Raw genomic sequence first — 13,039 nt, 5'->3', positions numbered from 1 at the left:
TCTTGTTCATAAATGTTCAGAGCAGCATTATTCGTAATAGCCAAGAAGAGGAAAATGAGCGATCAACTGATGAATACATAAATGTGGCATATCTATGGCAATACATAATGGTGCTACTCAGAGAGAAAAAAGGAATGAAGTGCTGATACATGCTACAACACAGATGAAGCTGGAAACCCTAATGCTAGGGAAAAGAAGCCAGCCACAAAAGGCCACATATTGTTTGACTCTATTTATGGGAAATGTCCAGAACAGACAAATCTATGGAGACAGAAGGTAGCTGAGTGGTTTTCAGGGACTGGAGGGAGAAGGGAATAGGGAGTGGCAGCTCCTGGGCACAGAGTTTCTTTTGGGAGTGATGAATGTATCCTGGAATTAAAGAGTGATGATGGTTGCACAACCTTGCAAATACACTAAAAACCACCAATTGTCTACTTTAAAAGGTTGAATTTTATGGCATTTGAATTATATCACAATTTTAAAATCTGTCAGAAATAGTATTTGTTTTTTAAACAAAGAGATGCCTCTATCAATTATGAAAAGATAGGGCAAGTAAGCACATTATTCTAGAAGCAGAAGGTAGGAAGGCCTCTGTTTTTAGAGGGGCTTGGCAAGAGCTGTCATAGCCTTGGTGGACAGAACCAGCCTGGCGGGGAAGATAATCCCACAGGCAGCCAAAGTCCTGGAAGGGAGAGGACAAATTCTCCTCTCTCTTCACCCAATCCCAGGTTAAGGGGTCCTGCGGGGATGACTCAGAGTGATCAGGTATGTATATTAGCAACTCAGGTAGAGGTCTCTCCACTGAACAGCTGTTTTTTTAAAGAAGCCATGGAACTTATGTTTTGCTCAAAATAAATAAAAGAAAAACAATCAATACATAAGCTATTCAAGGTATATGGGTAAGCCTATCTTTTATGAATTGGAGTGGATGTTTAAACTGTTACAACTCTACCTTGCCTCTTCCACTGTGTGACTCTTATTTTTCAGGCTAGGACGCCGGGTGGTCTTATGGGCCACAAGCAGTGGCATGTTTTTGTTTGGAATAGCAGCGGCGTTTGCAGTTGATTATTACACCTTCATGGCTGCACGCTTTTTTCTTGCCATGGTGAGTTGTGTTTTTTACCTCTTTAATTCTGCTGCAGAATTTTCATAGGAAATCTTAGCTCTCTTCATTTTGCTCATTTAAGATCTAGTGAGCGAGATCAAGGACTAATCTTTGTCCACTCCACTGCAGAAATCTGTCTACAGTATACCAATGCCTTATGTTTAGAATGGAACTCATTAAAGTGAAAAATTGTTGCTGGCTAGGCAGAAGTGTGTTTGCCTCTGTGTCAGGCATGTGGTCCACATCTCACAATTACTGAGGCATTATTTTATTTCTGAGTAATTATATTGGTCTAGTCAGGGCCTGTTCACTTGAGCAAACAGACACTTAAGGTGTGTGGTTAAAGTCACTTATATAATGTACAGGAAGAATGAAAACAGGAAGGCATTAGGTCCTTATGTTACCAAGAACAGTTTAGCGGAAAGGGCATGAGATTGAATACCAGCTTTGTCATATATTGGCTTATTAATTGTATGACTTTGAGCACACTCATTATCCTCTTTGAACCTTAGGTTGTAGTCTGTAAACTGTCCATGTTATTATTATTCTTCTTAGGATTTAGAGAGATTAATTATAAACAACCACAGTACAGCACCTGGTTACAATGGTAACTGTTACTAGAAATGGACTGGCCAGCAAGGAAGCTGTTTCCATGCTCAGTGAGGCTTCCAGATAGATTTCTAACTATCAAACAACAGCAGCAGTGATTTTCGGTTGGAAATCACTGATCTAGGATAATAGAGGGAAGTTTCCATCTGGAGGAGGAGCTTGTGATCTTGCTAAACGCAGAGCAGCAGGTTGGATGGTCTGAGGGTCCAGAGAGAAGCGAAGGGCTTCAATCTCTCTGCACCCCCTCAGAGAACAAGATGGGGTGTCAGTTTTGGAGTCTTTTTTGATGGATAGAAAGGGTTTCTAGCAAACCGTACAGATGGTCAAGGATAAGGAAAATGCATAAAAATAAATCTAGGAGACTAGAAGGTGTTGTACCTCATCAAAAATAAATACATATATTTAGGAATGTAAAGAGTTTTAAATACAAGATAGCAACCAGTAGTTCTGTTTCCACAGAGGACATAACTCTGTGACTGTACACTGAGATTTCATGAGAGAAACCTTCTGGTGGGACTGAAGGTTCCACAAAGGCACAGGTACTGAGAAAGTATAAAGGTCATCTTTTGGAAGACTTAAGAGGATATTTCTGAAAATATCTGTTTCAGTCTTGCAAAATATCATGTGTTGGTTTCCAGACCCAAGGAAACAAGGCCACACCCACAGAATACATCTGTGAAATGTGGCCTTAATTTTCTGTGACTATTTCCTTTGATGTTCATGGGAAGTGGATTTGTGGTAGAATTCTGAGGATGGGAGATGCAGGCAGATTCAATTACTTAACGCATTTACTGATCTGTCTACAGAGTGTAATGCTAAGTAAACCAGACTCAGCTGTCTCAGTAAGTCTAGTAGGAAAGGCAAGACATTGATCAGCCATCTTCAAAAATAAATAAAATGTTGACAGTGAGGGCATAACAGCAGTAGGTCTAGAGGGTTCACCAGGGTCTGGAGGGTCAAGGGCTTCCTTGTTGTGAGAGATGGGTGAGAGAAGAACATTCCAGCAAAGATAGAAGCAGATGAAAGGGCCCTGAGATTAGAAAGAAAAGCCAGAATGTCTGGAGAATAGAGAGGAGGAGAGACGCGTTGATGAGGTTGAAGGGGTCAAGGCGGTTAGGTGGGGCTTTGTAGGATTATCAGGATTTTGCTCTGTCTCCTAAAGGCAATGGCAATCCACAAAGGGGATTCTGGGAATTCTGGCTGCTATGATGGGGTGGAGTCTGAGAAGATGTGAGGAGTAGAGTATTATCGGTGGAAGGGATGGGTGTGAGTGGATTCACAGTGTTTTGGAGTTAGTTGTATATGGATTTTCTGAATCCAATGACAGAGGAAGTTGTAGCTGACTCATGAGAAATAATCAGCATTGAAAACCCTGACAGGGACAAATATTACAGCTTAATTTAACTGGGAAATTTGTAGTATTTGAAAGTTATCACAATCTTTGTTTAGTGTAACAGCAGCACTTACCAAAAGCGACTTCTGGATTCTTGGATATAGGGTCCTGATGATCTGAGTCTTGCCATTACAAAGTTGCACAGGGAAATAAAAGCTGTTGTCACAAAAATATTAAACTGATTGTGAATACAGTAGTACTCATCGAGCACCTCCCTGCCTCCTGCTAGTGTCAACCCTTTCTGACAGTAGGAATATTCTTGTAGGCCGCCTCTTTGTGACTGTCTGATGCAAGGTGAAATTGCAGTTATTACAAGGGACATGTGTTTATAAAAAGTCTTTAAAAGCAATGAGGGAACATGGGAACACTGCCTGAATCATGCCCACAAGATTTGGCCAGTTGGGATTTGGCAGAGAGAGACCTGTTAACTTTTGAAGAAATTAACATCTGCAAGGATAATCACATAGTGAGCCTTTGAAAGAGTATGATTCAAATATCTAATGATTAAGAGAGGCCTTTGGGGAAATCAGTGGTGCTCTCGAATAATTTTACAAAAATTAACTTTATGATTTGTGCTGTAGAAGTCAAATATGAAATAATTTTGTAGAAAAAATTCTTAGCCCCCTCCTCCCCAAAAAAACATCATTGGACTCATTCTTTGTTTATTCCAAGAATGGTCACATATTATATTCTAATCACATATTGTAATCTAATTTTTATTAAAGATAGGCATATTTTCAAAATAAAGTTTTTCCCCAGTTTTCTTTCTTGTGGTAAAGTACACATAACACAAAATTTACCATCGTAACCATTTTTAAGTGTACAGTTCAGTGATATTAAGTGCATTCATTCTGTTGTGCAATTATCACCACCGTGCATCTTCAGAACTCTTTTCGTCTTGCAAAACTGAAACTCTGTCCATTAAATAATAACTCTCTGTTCCCTGTCTCCCTAGCCCCTGACAACCACCATTCTACATTCTTTCTCTATGAGTTTGGCCACTCTGATACCTCATGAAAGTGGACTTATACGATTTTTGTCTTTTTGTGACTGGCTTATTTCACTTAGCGTAATATTCATTGTATGCATAGACTACATTTTTCTTATATATTCATCTATGGACAGACACTTGGGGCATTGCTTCCACGCTTTAGCTGTTGTGAATAATGCTATGAGCAGGTGTGTACAAATATCTCTTCCAGACCCCACTTTCACCTCCTTTGGATATATACTCAAAGGTGGAATTGCTGGATCATGCTGTAATTGTTTTTTAAGCAATCGTCGTATTGTTTTTCCTAGAGGCTGTACCATTATACATTTCTATCACACATTACACATGTGTTCCAGTTTCTCTACATTCCCGCTAAAACGTGTTATTTTGGTTGTTGCTGTTTTTTTTAATTAGCCACCCTAATGGGTATGAGGGGGTATCTCTTTGTAGCTTTGATTTGTGTTTCTCAATGATTGGTAAACATTTGTATTTCTTCTATTTGAAATGTCTATTCAAAGCCTTTGCCCATTTTTGAATTGCATTGTTTGTGTTTTTGTTGTTGTTGTTGGGTTTTAGGAGTTCTCCATAAAATCCCTTATCGGATATTTGATTTGCAAGTATCTTATCCAGTTCTGTAGGTTGCCTTTTCACTCCATTGATAGTGTTCTTTGATGCACAGTTTCAATTTTCATGAAGCCTAATTTGTCTACTTTTCTTTGTCTGTCAAAGTAAAATTTTGATTAAATCTGTTTTTCTTACCACTAGTTAGCGTAAATTTTTTGTCTCCATTTAGCAATTAGGATTTAACAATAAGGACCTCCTGGATACAGATAACTTGATGTGTGCATTTACAAGGAACTGAGAAATACGTCCACGTTATAATGGAATATTTTGATGAAGCAAAAGGCAATGTCTAACATTTATATCATAAATAATCTCTAAAGTTTTGCCATTTTGGGCAGGTATGATGAAGGAAGATGAAAGGACCTATAAGAAAAAAAAAAAGATAAATAGGATTGAATGTCATTTTATACATCTGATAGGGGTTTCAGAAAGCAAGTCTTTGTCATTTTCCTTTTTGCCTATATGTGATTTGCAATGGGGTCAGACTCCTCAATAGTTATACATGTGATCTTGAATATAGATCCCTATTATTTGTTTTTCAGGTTGCAAGTGGCTATCTCGTGGTGGGGTTTGTCTATGTGATGGAATTCATTGGCATGAAGTCTCGGACATGGGCGTCTGTCCATTTGCATTCTTTTTTTGCAGTTGGAACTCTCCTGGTGGCTTTGACAGGATACTTGGTCAGGACCTGGTGGCTTTACCAGATGATCCTCTCCACAGTGACTGTCCCCTTTATTTTGTGCTGTTGGGTGCTCCCAGAGACACCTTTTTGGCTTCTCTCAGAGGGACGATATGAAGAAGCACAAAAAATAGTTGACATCATGGCCAAGTGGAACAGGACAAGCTCCTGTAAACTGTCGGAATTTTTATCACTGGACCTACAAGGTCCTGTTGGTAATAGCCCTACTGAAGTTCAGAAGCACAGCCTATCACATCTGTTTTATAACTGGAACATTGCGACAAGGACGCTTACCGTTTGGCTAATTTGGTTCACGGGAAGTTTGGGATTCTACTCCTTTTCCTTGAATTCTGTTAATTTAGGAGGCAATGAATACTTAAACCTCTTCCTCCTGGGTAAGTAGTTAAAGTATATTTAAATTTGGCAGTGAAGTGAGATTTCTACCATTTGTGTGTGTGTGTGTGTGTGTGTGTTTCTGTGTGAATTTGAGAAAAAGAGTGTGTTTTTAATAGGCCTTTTAAAACCAGGAACAATACTGCCAACCATATTATTATGATATCTCTTAGCGTTATGTTGTAACACATGTACATATGAGGGGACTTCAACCAGTTCATGGAAAAATGGAATTAAAAGATAAAAATTTAAAACATAAACTTTCTCAACATGATTGCCATCAAGGTCAAGACATTTTTGTAAGACATCAGCCATTTAGTCCGTCCCCGAAGAACTGAGGGTCCTGAGAATGTACCCATGTCAATGCGATCTTATTTACACTATTAACTGAAGAAAAATGGGTGCCGTGTACAGATTTTTTAAGATTAGGAAACAGAAAGAAGTCAGAAGGAGCCACCATGAGAACTGTAAGGTGGCTGCCTAGTGATTTCTCATCAAAATTCTTGCAAAATTGCCCTTGTTTGATGAGAAGAATGAGCGGGCACGTTGTCATGGAGGAGAAGGACTCTCTGGTGACGTTTCCCAGGCATTTTTCTACAAAAGCTGTGGCTAACTCTCTCAAAACACTCTCATCATAAGCAGATATTTTCATTCTTTGGCCCTCTAGAAAGTTAACAAACAAAATGCCTTGAGCATCCCCAACAAACGTTGCCATGACCTTTGCTCTCAACTGGTCCACTTTTGCTCTGACTGGACCCATTGCTTTGGTTGGGCTTTGTCTTCAGGATCAGAGTGGTAAAATCATGTTTCATCTCGTGTTAAAATTCTCCAAAGAAATCCTTCAGGATGTTGATCCCACTAGTTTAAAATTTCCATGGGCAGTTCTACCCTTCTCTGCAGCTGATCTGGGCACAACTGTTTTGGCAACCATTGAGTGGAACGTTTGCTCAACTTTAATTTTTCAGTCAGAATTCTGTAAGTCAGACTAATTGAGATATCTATGGTATTGGCTATTGCTTCTGCTGTTAATCTTAGTCCTTGTCAATTAGGGCTTAAACAAGATGTATTTTTTTCCTCAATGTGGATGCTCTGCCCCTGTGGTTTTCATCTTCAATATTGTCTTTTCCTTTTCATAAGGCATCAGTGATTTCACCATTCTTCCACCCAAGCTTCACCATATATTTGATGTTTGTTCTTGGTTCAATTTTAGCAGAATTCATGTTGCTCTAGTGGGACCTCTTTTCAAACTGATATCTTATTCTTCTTAGTGCCTCAAACTAGCTCCTCTTCAGACATGTTCTAAGAAGTTAGTACAAATTTCTTTTAGTGCAGAAAAAAATCTGAAGAAACATGCATAGTTTTTTCATAATATGCATTTTCCATTAACTTTTTTTTTTTTTTTTTTTTTGAAACGGAGTCTTGCTCTGTCGCCTAGGCTGGAGTGCAGTGGTGTGAGCTCAGCTCACTGCAATATCCACCTCCTGGGTTCAAGCGATTCTCCTGTTTCAGCCTCCTGAATAGCTGGGATTATAGGCACGTGCCACCATGCCCAGCTAACTTTTGTATTTTAGTAGAGACAGGGTTTCACCATGTTGACCAGGCTGGTCTTGAACTCCTGACCTCAGGTGATCCGCCCACCTTGGCCTCCCAAAGTGCTGGGATTACAGGCATGAGCCACAGTACCCTGCCATCCTACCTTTTTGAAAACTCCTTGTATTTTCCATTTGAAAAGAATGCATCAGAAGAATTTAGTTCCTCCCTTTCTGCCTTCTCTCCTTGCTCACCTTTTTCACACCAGTCCTTAACCTAGAGCTCTTCCCAGGGGTAACTTCTATAATGTTTGGGTTGTACCCTTTCAGATCTATTTCTATGCATTTGTGCCAGGCATGGTGGCATGTTCCTGTGGTTCCAGCTACTTGGGAGGCTGAGGTGGGAGGATTGCTTGAGCCCAGGAGTTCTGGGCTGCAATACGCTATGCTAATCAGGTGTCCACACTAAGTTCAGCATCAGTATGGTGACCTCCTGGGAGCAGGGAACCACCAGGTTGCCTAAGGAGGGGTGAACTGGCCCAGGTGGAAAATGAACCAGGTCAAAAGTCCTGTGCTGATCAGATCTGTTTCTATGCATTTCCATATATTTGTGCATATAAATGCTTTATATTTTAACATAAATGAGATCACTCACTATATATTGTTCTTTGTAAGTTGCTTCCCTTTTAAAATTTAATATGCCTTGGCTATCTGGCATCTCTCAACCTTCAGGTGTCCTTAATTTATAAATTTTAGTTGGTAAAATAACTTTTAAATACATGCAACTATAATTTATGTTGTCATACTTGTTTCATTTTATGGCAGTTTAAATCACTTTAGATAGCTTGAGATGTGACTCCTAGCATAAACCAAATTTGAACTAAAATGTGAGAGAAATACTAGAAACCTCTTTTTATCCATCTAGTCTTAACTCCTGGTTATTTCTATGTAGGCTGCCTGTATTTTATATTATCCTCGAAACATCTTGCTTCTAAATTTTTATACATAGACATCGTGCCATCTCATTAAGGTGCTCTAATGACACATCTGGTTTTTTTTTTTCTGATTTCCTCAGCAGACACATCTGTTTTTGTTTATTATAGCTCAGCAGGAATTATGAGAGAAGTCGTTTTAAGAAAAAAAGATTTACTTTTTTTTTTTTTTGAAGCAAACTAACACGTTTATAGAAAGAGCTTGTCTTGACTTCAAACTCATGCTCTATGACAATTTGAGATGGTGCAGTATCCCTAGAACAGAGTGGCCAATGGTAGGTGTGTGGAGTGTGGCTGCGGAAGCTTAGGAAGGCTAGAAGTTTAGATCTTCGTGACATAGTTTTTTACTTTTGCCAAAGACATAAATTCTCAAAAAACTGGACAATCTCATAAGTACAAAAATGTTCCCAAAGACAAACACACATGGTTTTATATTATCTACCATTTTGGATTTTTCACGTCAGTACCCTTCCCACTAGTATTGTTGCAGATGGGTGCTTCTGCTCAATAGTTCTCTGCTGTGAAATTTTTGAACAAGTTTTTATCTCCTGAGATGGTTTGGGGCTGGTGGGAATTTGGGCTCTGGTTTTGTGCCATTTGCAGGTGCGAGGAGGATTATGAGCATTAGAGCATTTCACAGGAAACGCTCATCTTCACTGCAGTGAGTTTAAAAGTGGCAGGGCTGGCTGCCTGGCAGGAATCCTTAGAGAGTTTCTAAAGGCCCTGAAAGTGAGGAGAGGGCTGCTCATGCCTTTTGGGTAGTGGGTTAGAAGGCAGGGTCCCCTTATGCAGTCGGGTGCCTAACCTTATAGAGGGCTGCTTGCTCAATGACAGGTGTAGTGGAAATTCCCGCCTACACCTTCGTGTGCATCGCCATGGACAAGGTCGGGAGGAGAACAGTCCTGGCCTACTCTCTTTTCTGCAGCGCACTGACCTGTGGTGTCGTTATGGTGATCCCCTACGTGAGTTATCTTATGTTTTATTTAGGGAATTGTTAGTTATACTGTGACAGTTTGATGGGAAGAATTTAGATTATTACAGTTAAGTATGAAGGTCAATTCAGAGTATGATTTGGACAGAGTATATAATATTTAAAAATATGTTTTCTTTAAAACATTCTCTTTCTGTTATATAAGTAATATATGTTCATTTTAGAAAATTTAAGGAGAAACACGTAAAAAAAAAAAAAACCTAACCTGGGTGCAATTACTCACACTTATAATCCCAACAACTCAAGAGGTTGAGGGTAGGAGGATGGCTTGAGTTCAGGAATTCAAGGCTGCAGTGAGCTCTGATCACACCACTGTACTCCAGCCTGGATGACAGAGTGAGACCTCATCTCAAAAAATAAAAAATATGAAGTTCATAATCCCAATTCCCAGAGATGACCAGTGTTGTATTTTGTAAATGAAATAATCTTGTGTGAGGAAAGTCGATCACACTTTCCAGCATCATCATACTGAACATTCACTCATTTATTCATTCAACAAACATTTATCCACCATCTTTTATGTGCCAGGTGCTGGGAACACACAGTGCATCAAGTTTCCATAAGTGTAACAAGAGGGCATATGGCACCCATGTGTACTCTTTTGTCTAGGGTGGTTGAGGATGGTGTGCCTCTCAGAGTAGGTGACATGTGATCAGAAACCTCAATGAGGGAGACAGCCATGGAGACATCTGAAGGATATGAGTCAGATATTCAAGACTGTTGGAGTTTCAATACACTGTTTTTCATTGCAGGAGATTAGTAGTTTCCAGTGTCTCGTATGCATACACATCCTGAGGAGCTTGTTTTTAAAAACAGTTTCTTAGTGAGAAACACTACCAAGAAATTCCTGAAATGACTTTCCCATTCCTATATTTTGGCAAACTGCATCCCCGCAAAATACCTCTTGCATCCAGAAGTGCTTCCTCTCTTCCCAAAAAAGATGTTTTCAGACCTGTATTTTAATTCTTGATTTGGAAAATGTCACTGTAACAGTACTTACAATATTTTCTTTAATGTTCTCCTGTGATTATATAATCATTAAGCAATAGTATAGCAACATTTAGAGCAAAGCACTTTAAGTTTTGCGTATCGTTTGAAATTTCATTTAAGCTAACGAGTGACTTCCTTTTATAGTAGCACTTTACTTAATGATTAGGATTGGTGAGCCAAATATTTTATGTAACAAAATTTCCAGGTGATTGATACCAACTAACTGAATGCAGTAAAACTACTCAGGACAAGGAGGTCTCTGCTAATTCGAGGGAACTTCATCCACACCTTTAAAAAAGTAGTTTACAGTTAATGGTAGTTGAGTAGATGACAGCTGCCTTTAAGTTGGTGAAGAGTTGGGGAACACCAGAACCTTTGAGTTCTACAGTAATAGGGAAGATGAGAAAGAGGAGATTTCTAGAAATAGAGCATTAACCCACAACCACAAATAACTCCCTTCCAATAAAATTTCCCCCAAATGATAAAGTCAACACAATACAAATATTAATTTAATTAATAATTGCTAATTAATTTAATTTACAATTGTAATTAAGGTGACATTAGCTCTTTAATAGAGTCATCCCAGCATCTCAGTGACTTAACATAAAGGATGTTTGTTACCTGCTCATAGAAAGTTCCATGTATTTGTAACTAGCTGGCCAAAGGGGGAGTGGTGAGTGGGTGTTTGGGTCCCTGGAGTCATTCAGGGATGCAGACTGACAGAGGCACTGCCATCCTTAACACATCAGCCCCAAGGCCACCCTGGGTCTCAGCGTCCAGCTGGCAGATGGGGGAGGAGGGAGATTTCAGAATACAGGGTGTATTTGTTAGTTACCTTTGGAAGTGGAACACACTGGGGAGAATAAAAACCCAGGTGGAGATAAAGGTTTTGCTGTTGAGGAATGTATCAGCCACAAAGGAACAAATGAACAAAAAGTCTGTACTAATAGTTCAGTTACCACTTTCAAATTATTTTCTGAAGATAATTTATAAGCCAAGGATTACTGCCACAAAGGACACAATTTGTTTTGTTTGTTTGTTTTTTCCTAAAGTAAATAGATTAAATAGGGACAAGATCTCACTCTGTTACCCAAGCTGAAGTGCAGTGTTGTGATTATAGCTCTCCATAATCTTGAACTCCTGAGCTCAAATGATCCTCCTGCCTTAGCTTCTCCAGTAGCTAGGACCATAGGCATGTACCATCATGCACAGCTAATTTTTTTGTTTTTCTGTAGAAATGGGGTCTTGCTATGTTGCCCTGGCTGGCCTAAAACTCTTGGCCTCAAGTTATTCTCCTGCCTTAGCCTCCAAGTGCTGGGATTACAGGTGTGAGCCACTGGACCCGGCCCACAATTTGTTTGTATGACTCCTTGATTCATTCTGCTGGATCAGTTCCAGAAGGAGTGGGGAAATTCTTGGTGCCACCAGCACTATCTGGGCTGTCTCCTTCCAAAACAGTCTTCCCAACTGGCTTTTATCACAGTTCAAACCCTCCAAAGTGGATGGGGAGGAGAGACACTAAAACTTTCCTCTACGTTTCATAAATATGAAAAGCTTTCTCAGACTGTGAGTAGAGTTTAATATATTCAAACAGAAAAATAAGGCTCTTCATTGTTCTGAAAAAATACTGAAGGAATTAGAATGTTTTAAGTAGTGATTTTAAAGATTTTATATTTTCCTTTAAAAATATTAGTTGTGATGATCTATTCTGCTAAATTTTTTTCAGAAACATTATATTTTGGGTGTGGTGGCAGCTATGGTTGGAAAATTTGCCATTGGGGCAGCGTTTGGCCTCATTTATCTTTATACAGCTGAGCTGTATCCAACCATTGTAAGGTAAGGATGAATTATTTTCTGGTGGTTTTCCTGTTGTCTTTCACTTGTGTGTCATTTCATTGTATTTGGCCTTTAAATGTAAATGCTTCTTTTTCATAGACGTTACCTGGATCTCTGAGATGGGAAAATGACATGCTGATACTAATTTTTAGTCTGAGGCTTTGTACCATATTAGCAAGGATATTAAACAAATTATTTTGAAATACTACTCTATTATTCCAAAAACATTTTAAGTTTCAAGTACCACAGACGTCCACTGAGTCTCTGTATTGACTCAAAACTAATTTCTCAGGATGTGTCTCTCCATGTTCTGATGCCAGTTGTGTTAGTCTGCGTAGGCTGCTGTAACAAAATACCACAGGCTGGGTGGCTTAAACAATAGAAATTTATTTTCTCACAGTACTGGAGGCTGGAAGTCCAAGAACAAGGTGTTGGCAGGTTTGGATTCTCCTGAGGCCTCTCTCCATGGTCTTCAGGTGGCACCCTCTTGGTATGTCCCCAAGGAGTCTTACCTCTGTGTGCACCACTGATGTCCCTCCCTCTTCGTATAAGACACCAGCCATATTGGATTAGGGCCCCACCCTAACAGCCTCATTTTAACTTAATCACCTCTTTAAAGACCTTATCTACAAATGCCGTTACATCATAAAGTACAAGGGGTTGAGACTTCAACACTTGAACTTTGGGAGGCACAACTCAGCCCATAACATCAGTAATCATTGGCTCCCTGAGATTACGTCATCTGGAGGTTCTCAAAGGTGGCAGCTCATCAGAGTCATTGAGGCATTTCGTAAAAAATACCAGTCTTGGGTCCTTACACCAGACCTGCTGGATCAATCCAAGAATGAGACTTGGGATTTTAATTTTTTTTCTTTTTTCGAGACGGAGTCTCCTTCTGTTGCCCAGG

General features: G+C 39.5%; 1 protein-coding gene across 1 annotated transcript in view; it reads left to right on the top strand.

Annotated features, from left to right (window-relative positions):
• SLC22A16 (solute carrier family 22 member 16) overlaps positions 1-13,039 on the top strand; it is a 32,119-nt gene that overhangs the window by 8,809 nt on the left and 10,271 nt on the right. Inside the window, exons 2-5 of the mRNA XM_038000543.2 lie at positions 988-1,105; positions 5,265-5,796; positions 9,150-9,277; positions 12,023-12,132. Of these exons, the coding sequence (XP_037856471.2) occupies positions 988-1,105; positions 5,265-5,796; positions 9,150-9,277; positions 12,023-12,132 (888 nt within the window). The remainder of the gene's footprint in view (positions 1-987; positions 1,106-5,264; positions 5,797-9,149; positions 9,278-12,022; positions 12,133-13,039) is intronic.

Source organism: Chlorocebus sabaeus, chromosome 13 (genome assembly GCF_047675955.1).
Source record: "Chlorocebus sabaeus isolate Y175 chromosome 13, mChlSab1.0.hap1, whole genome shotgun sequence".
Classification (NCBI taxonomy): domain Eukaryota; kingdom Metazoa; phylum Chordata; class Mammalia; order Primates; family Cercopithecidae; genus Chlorocebus; species Chlorocebus sabaeus.
Note: the sequence above shows the minus strand (reverse complement) of the source record. Positions and strands in the feature narration are given on the sequence as shown.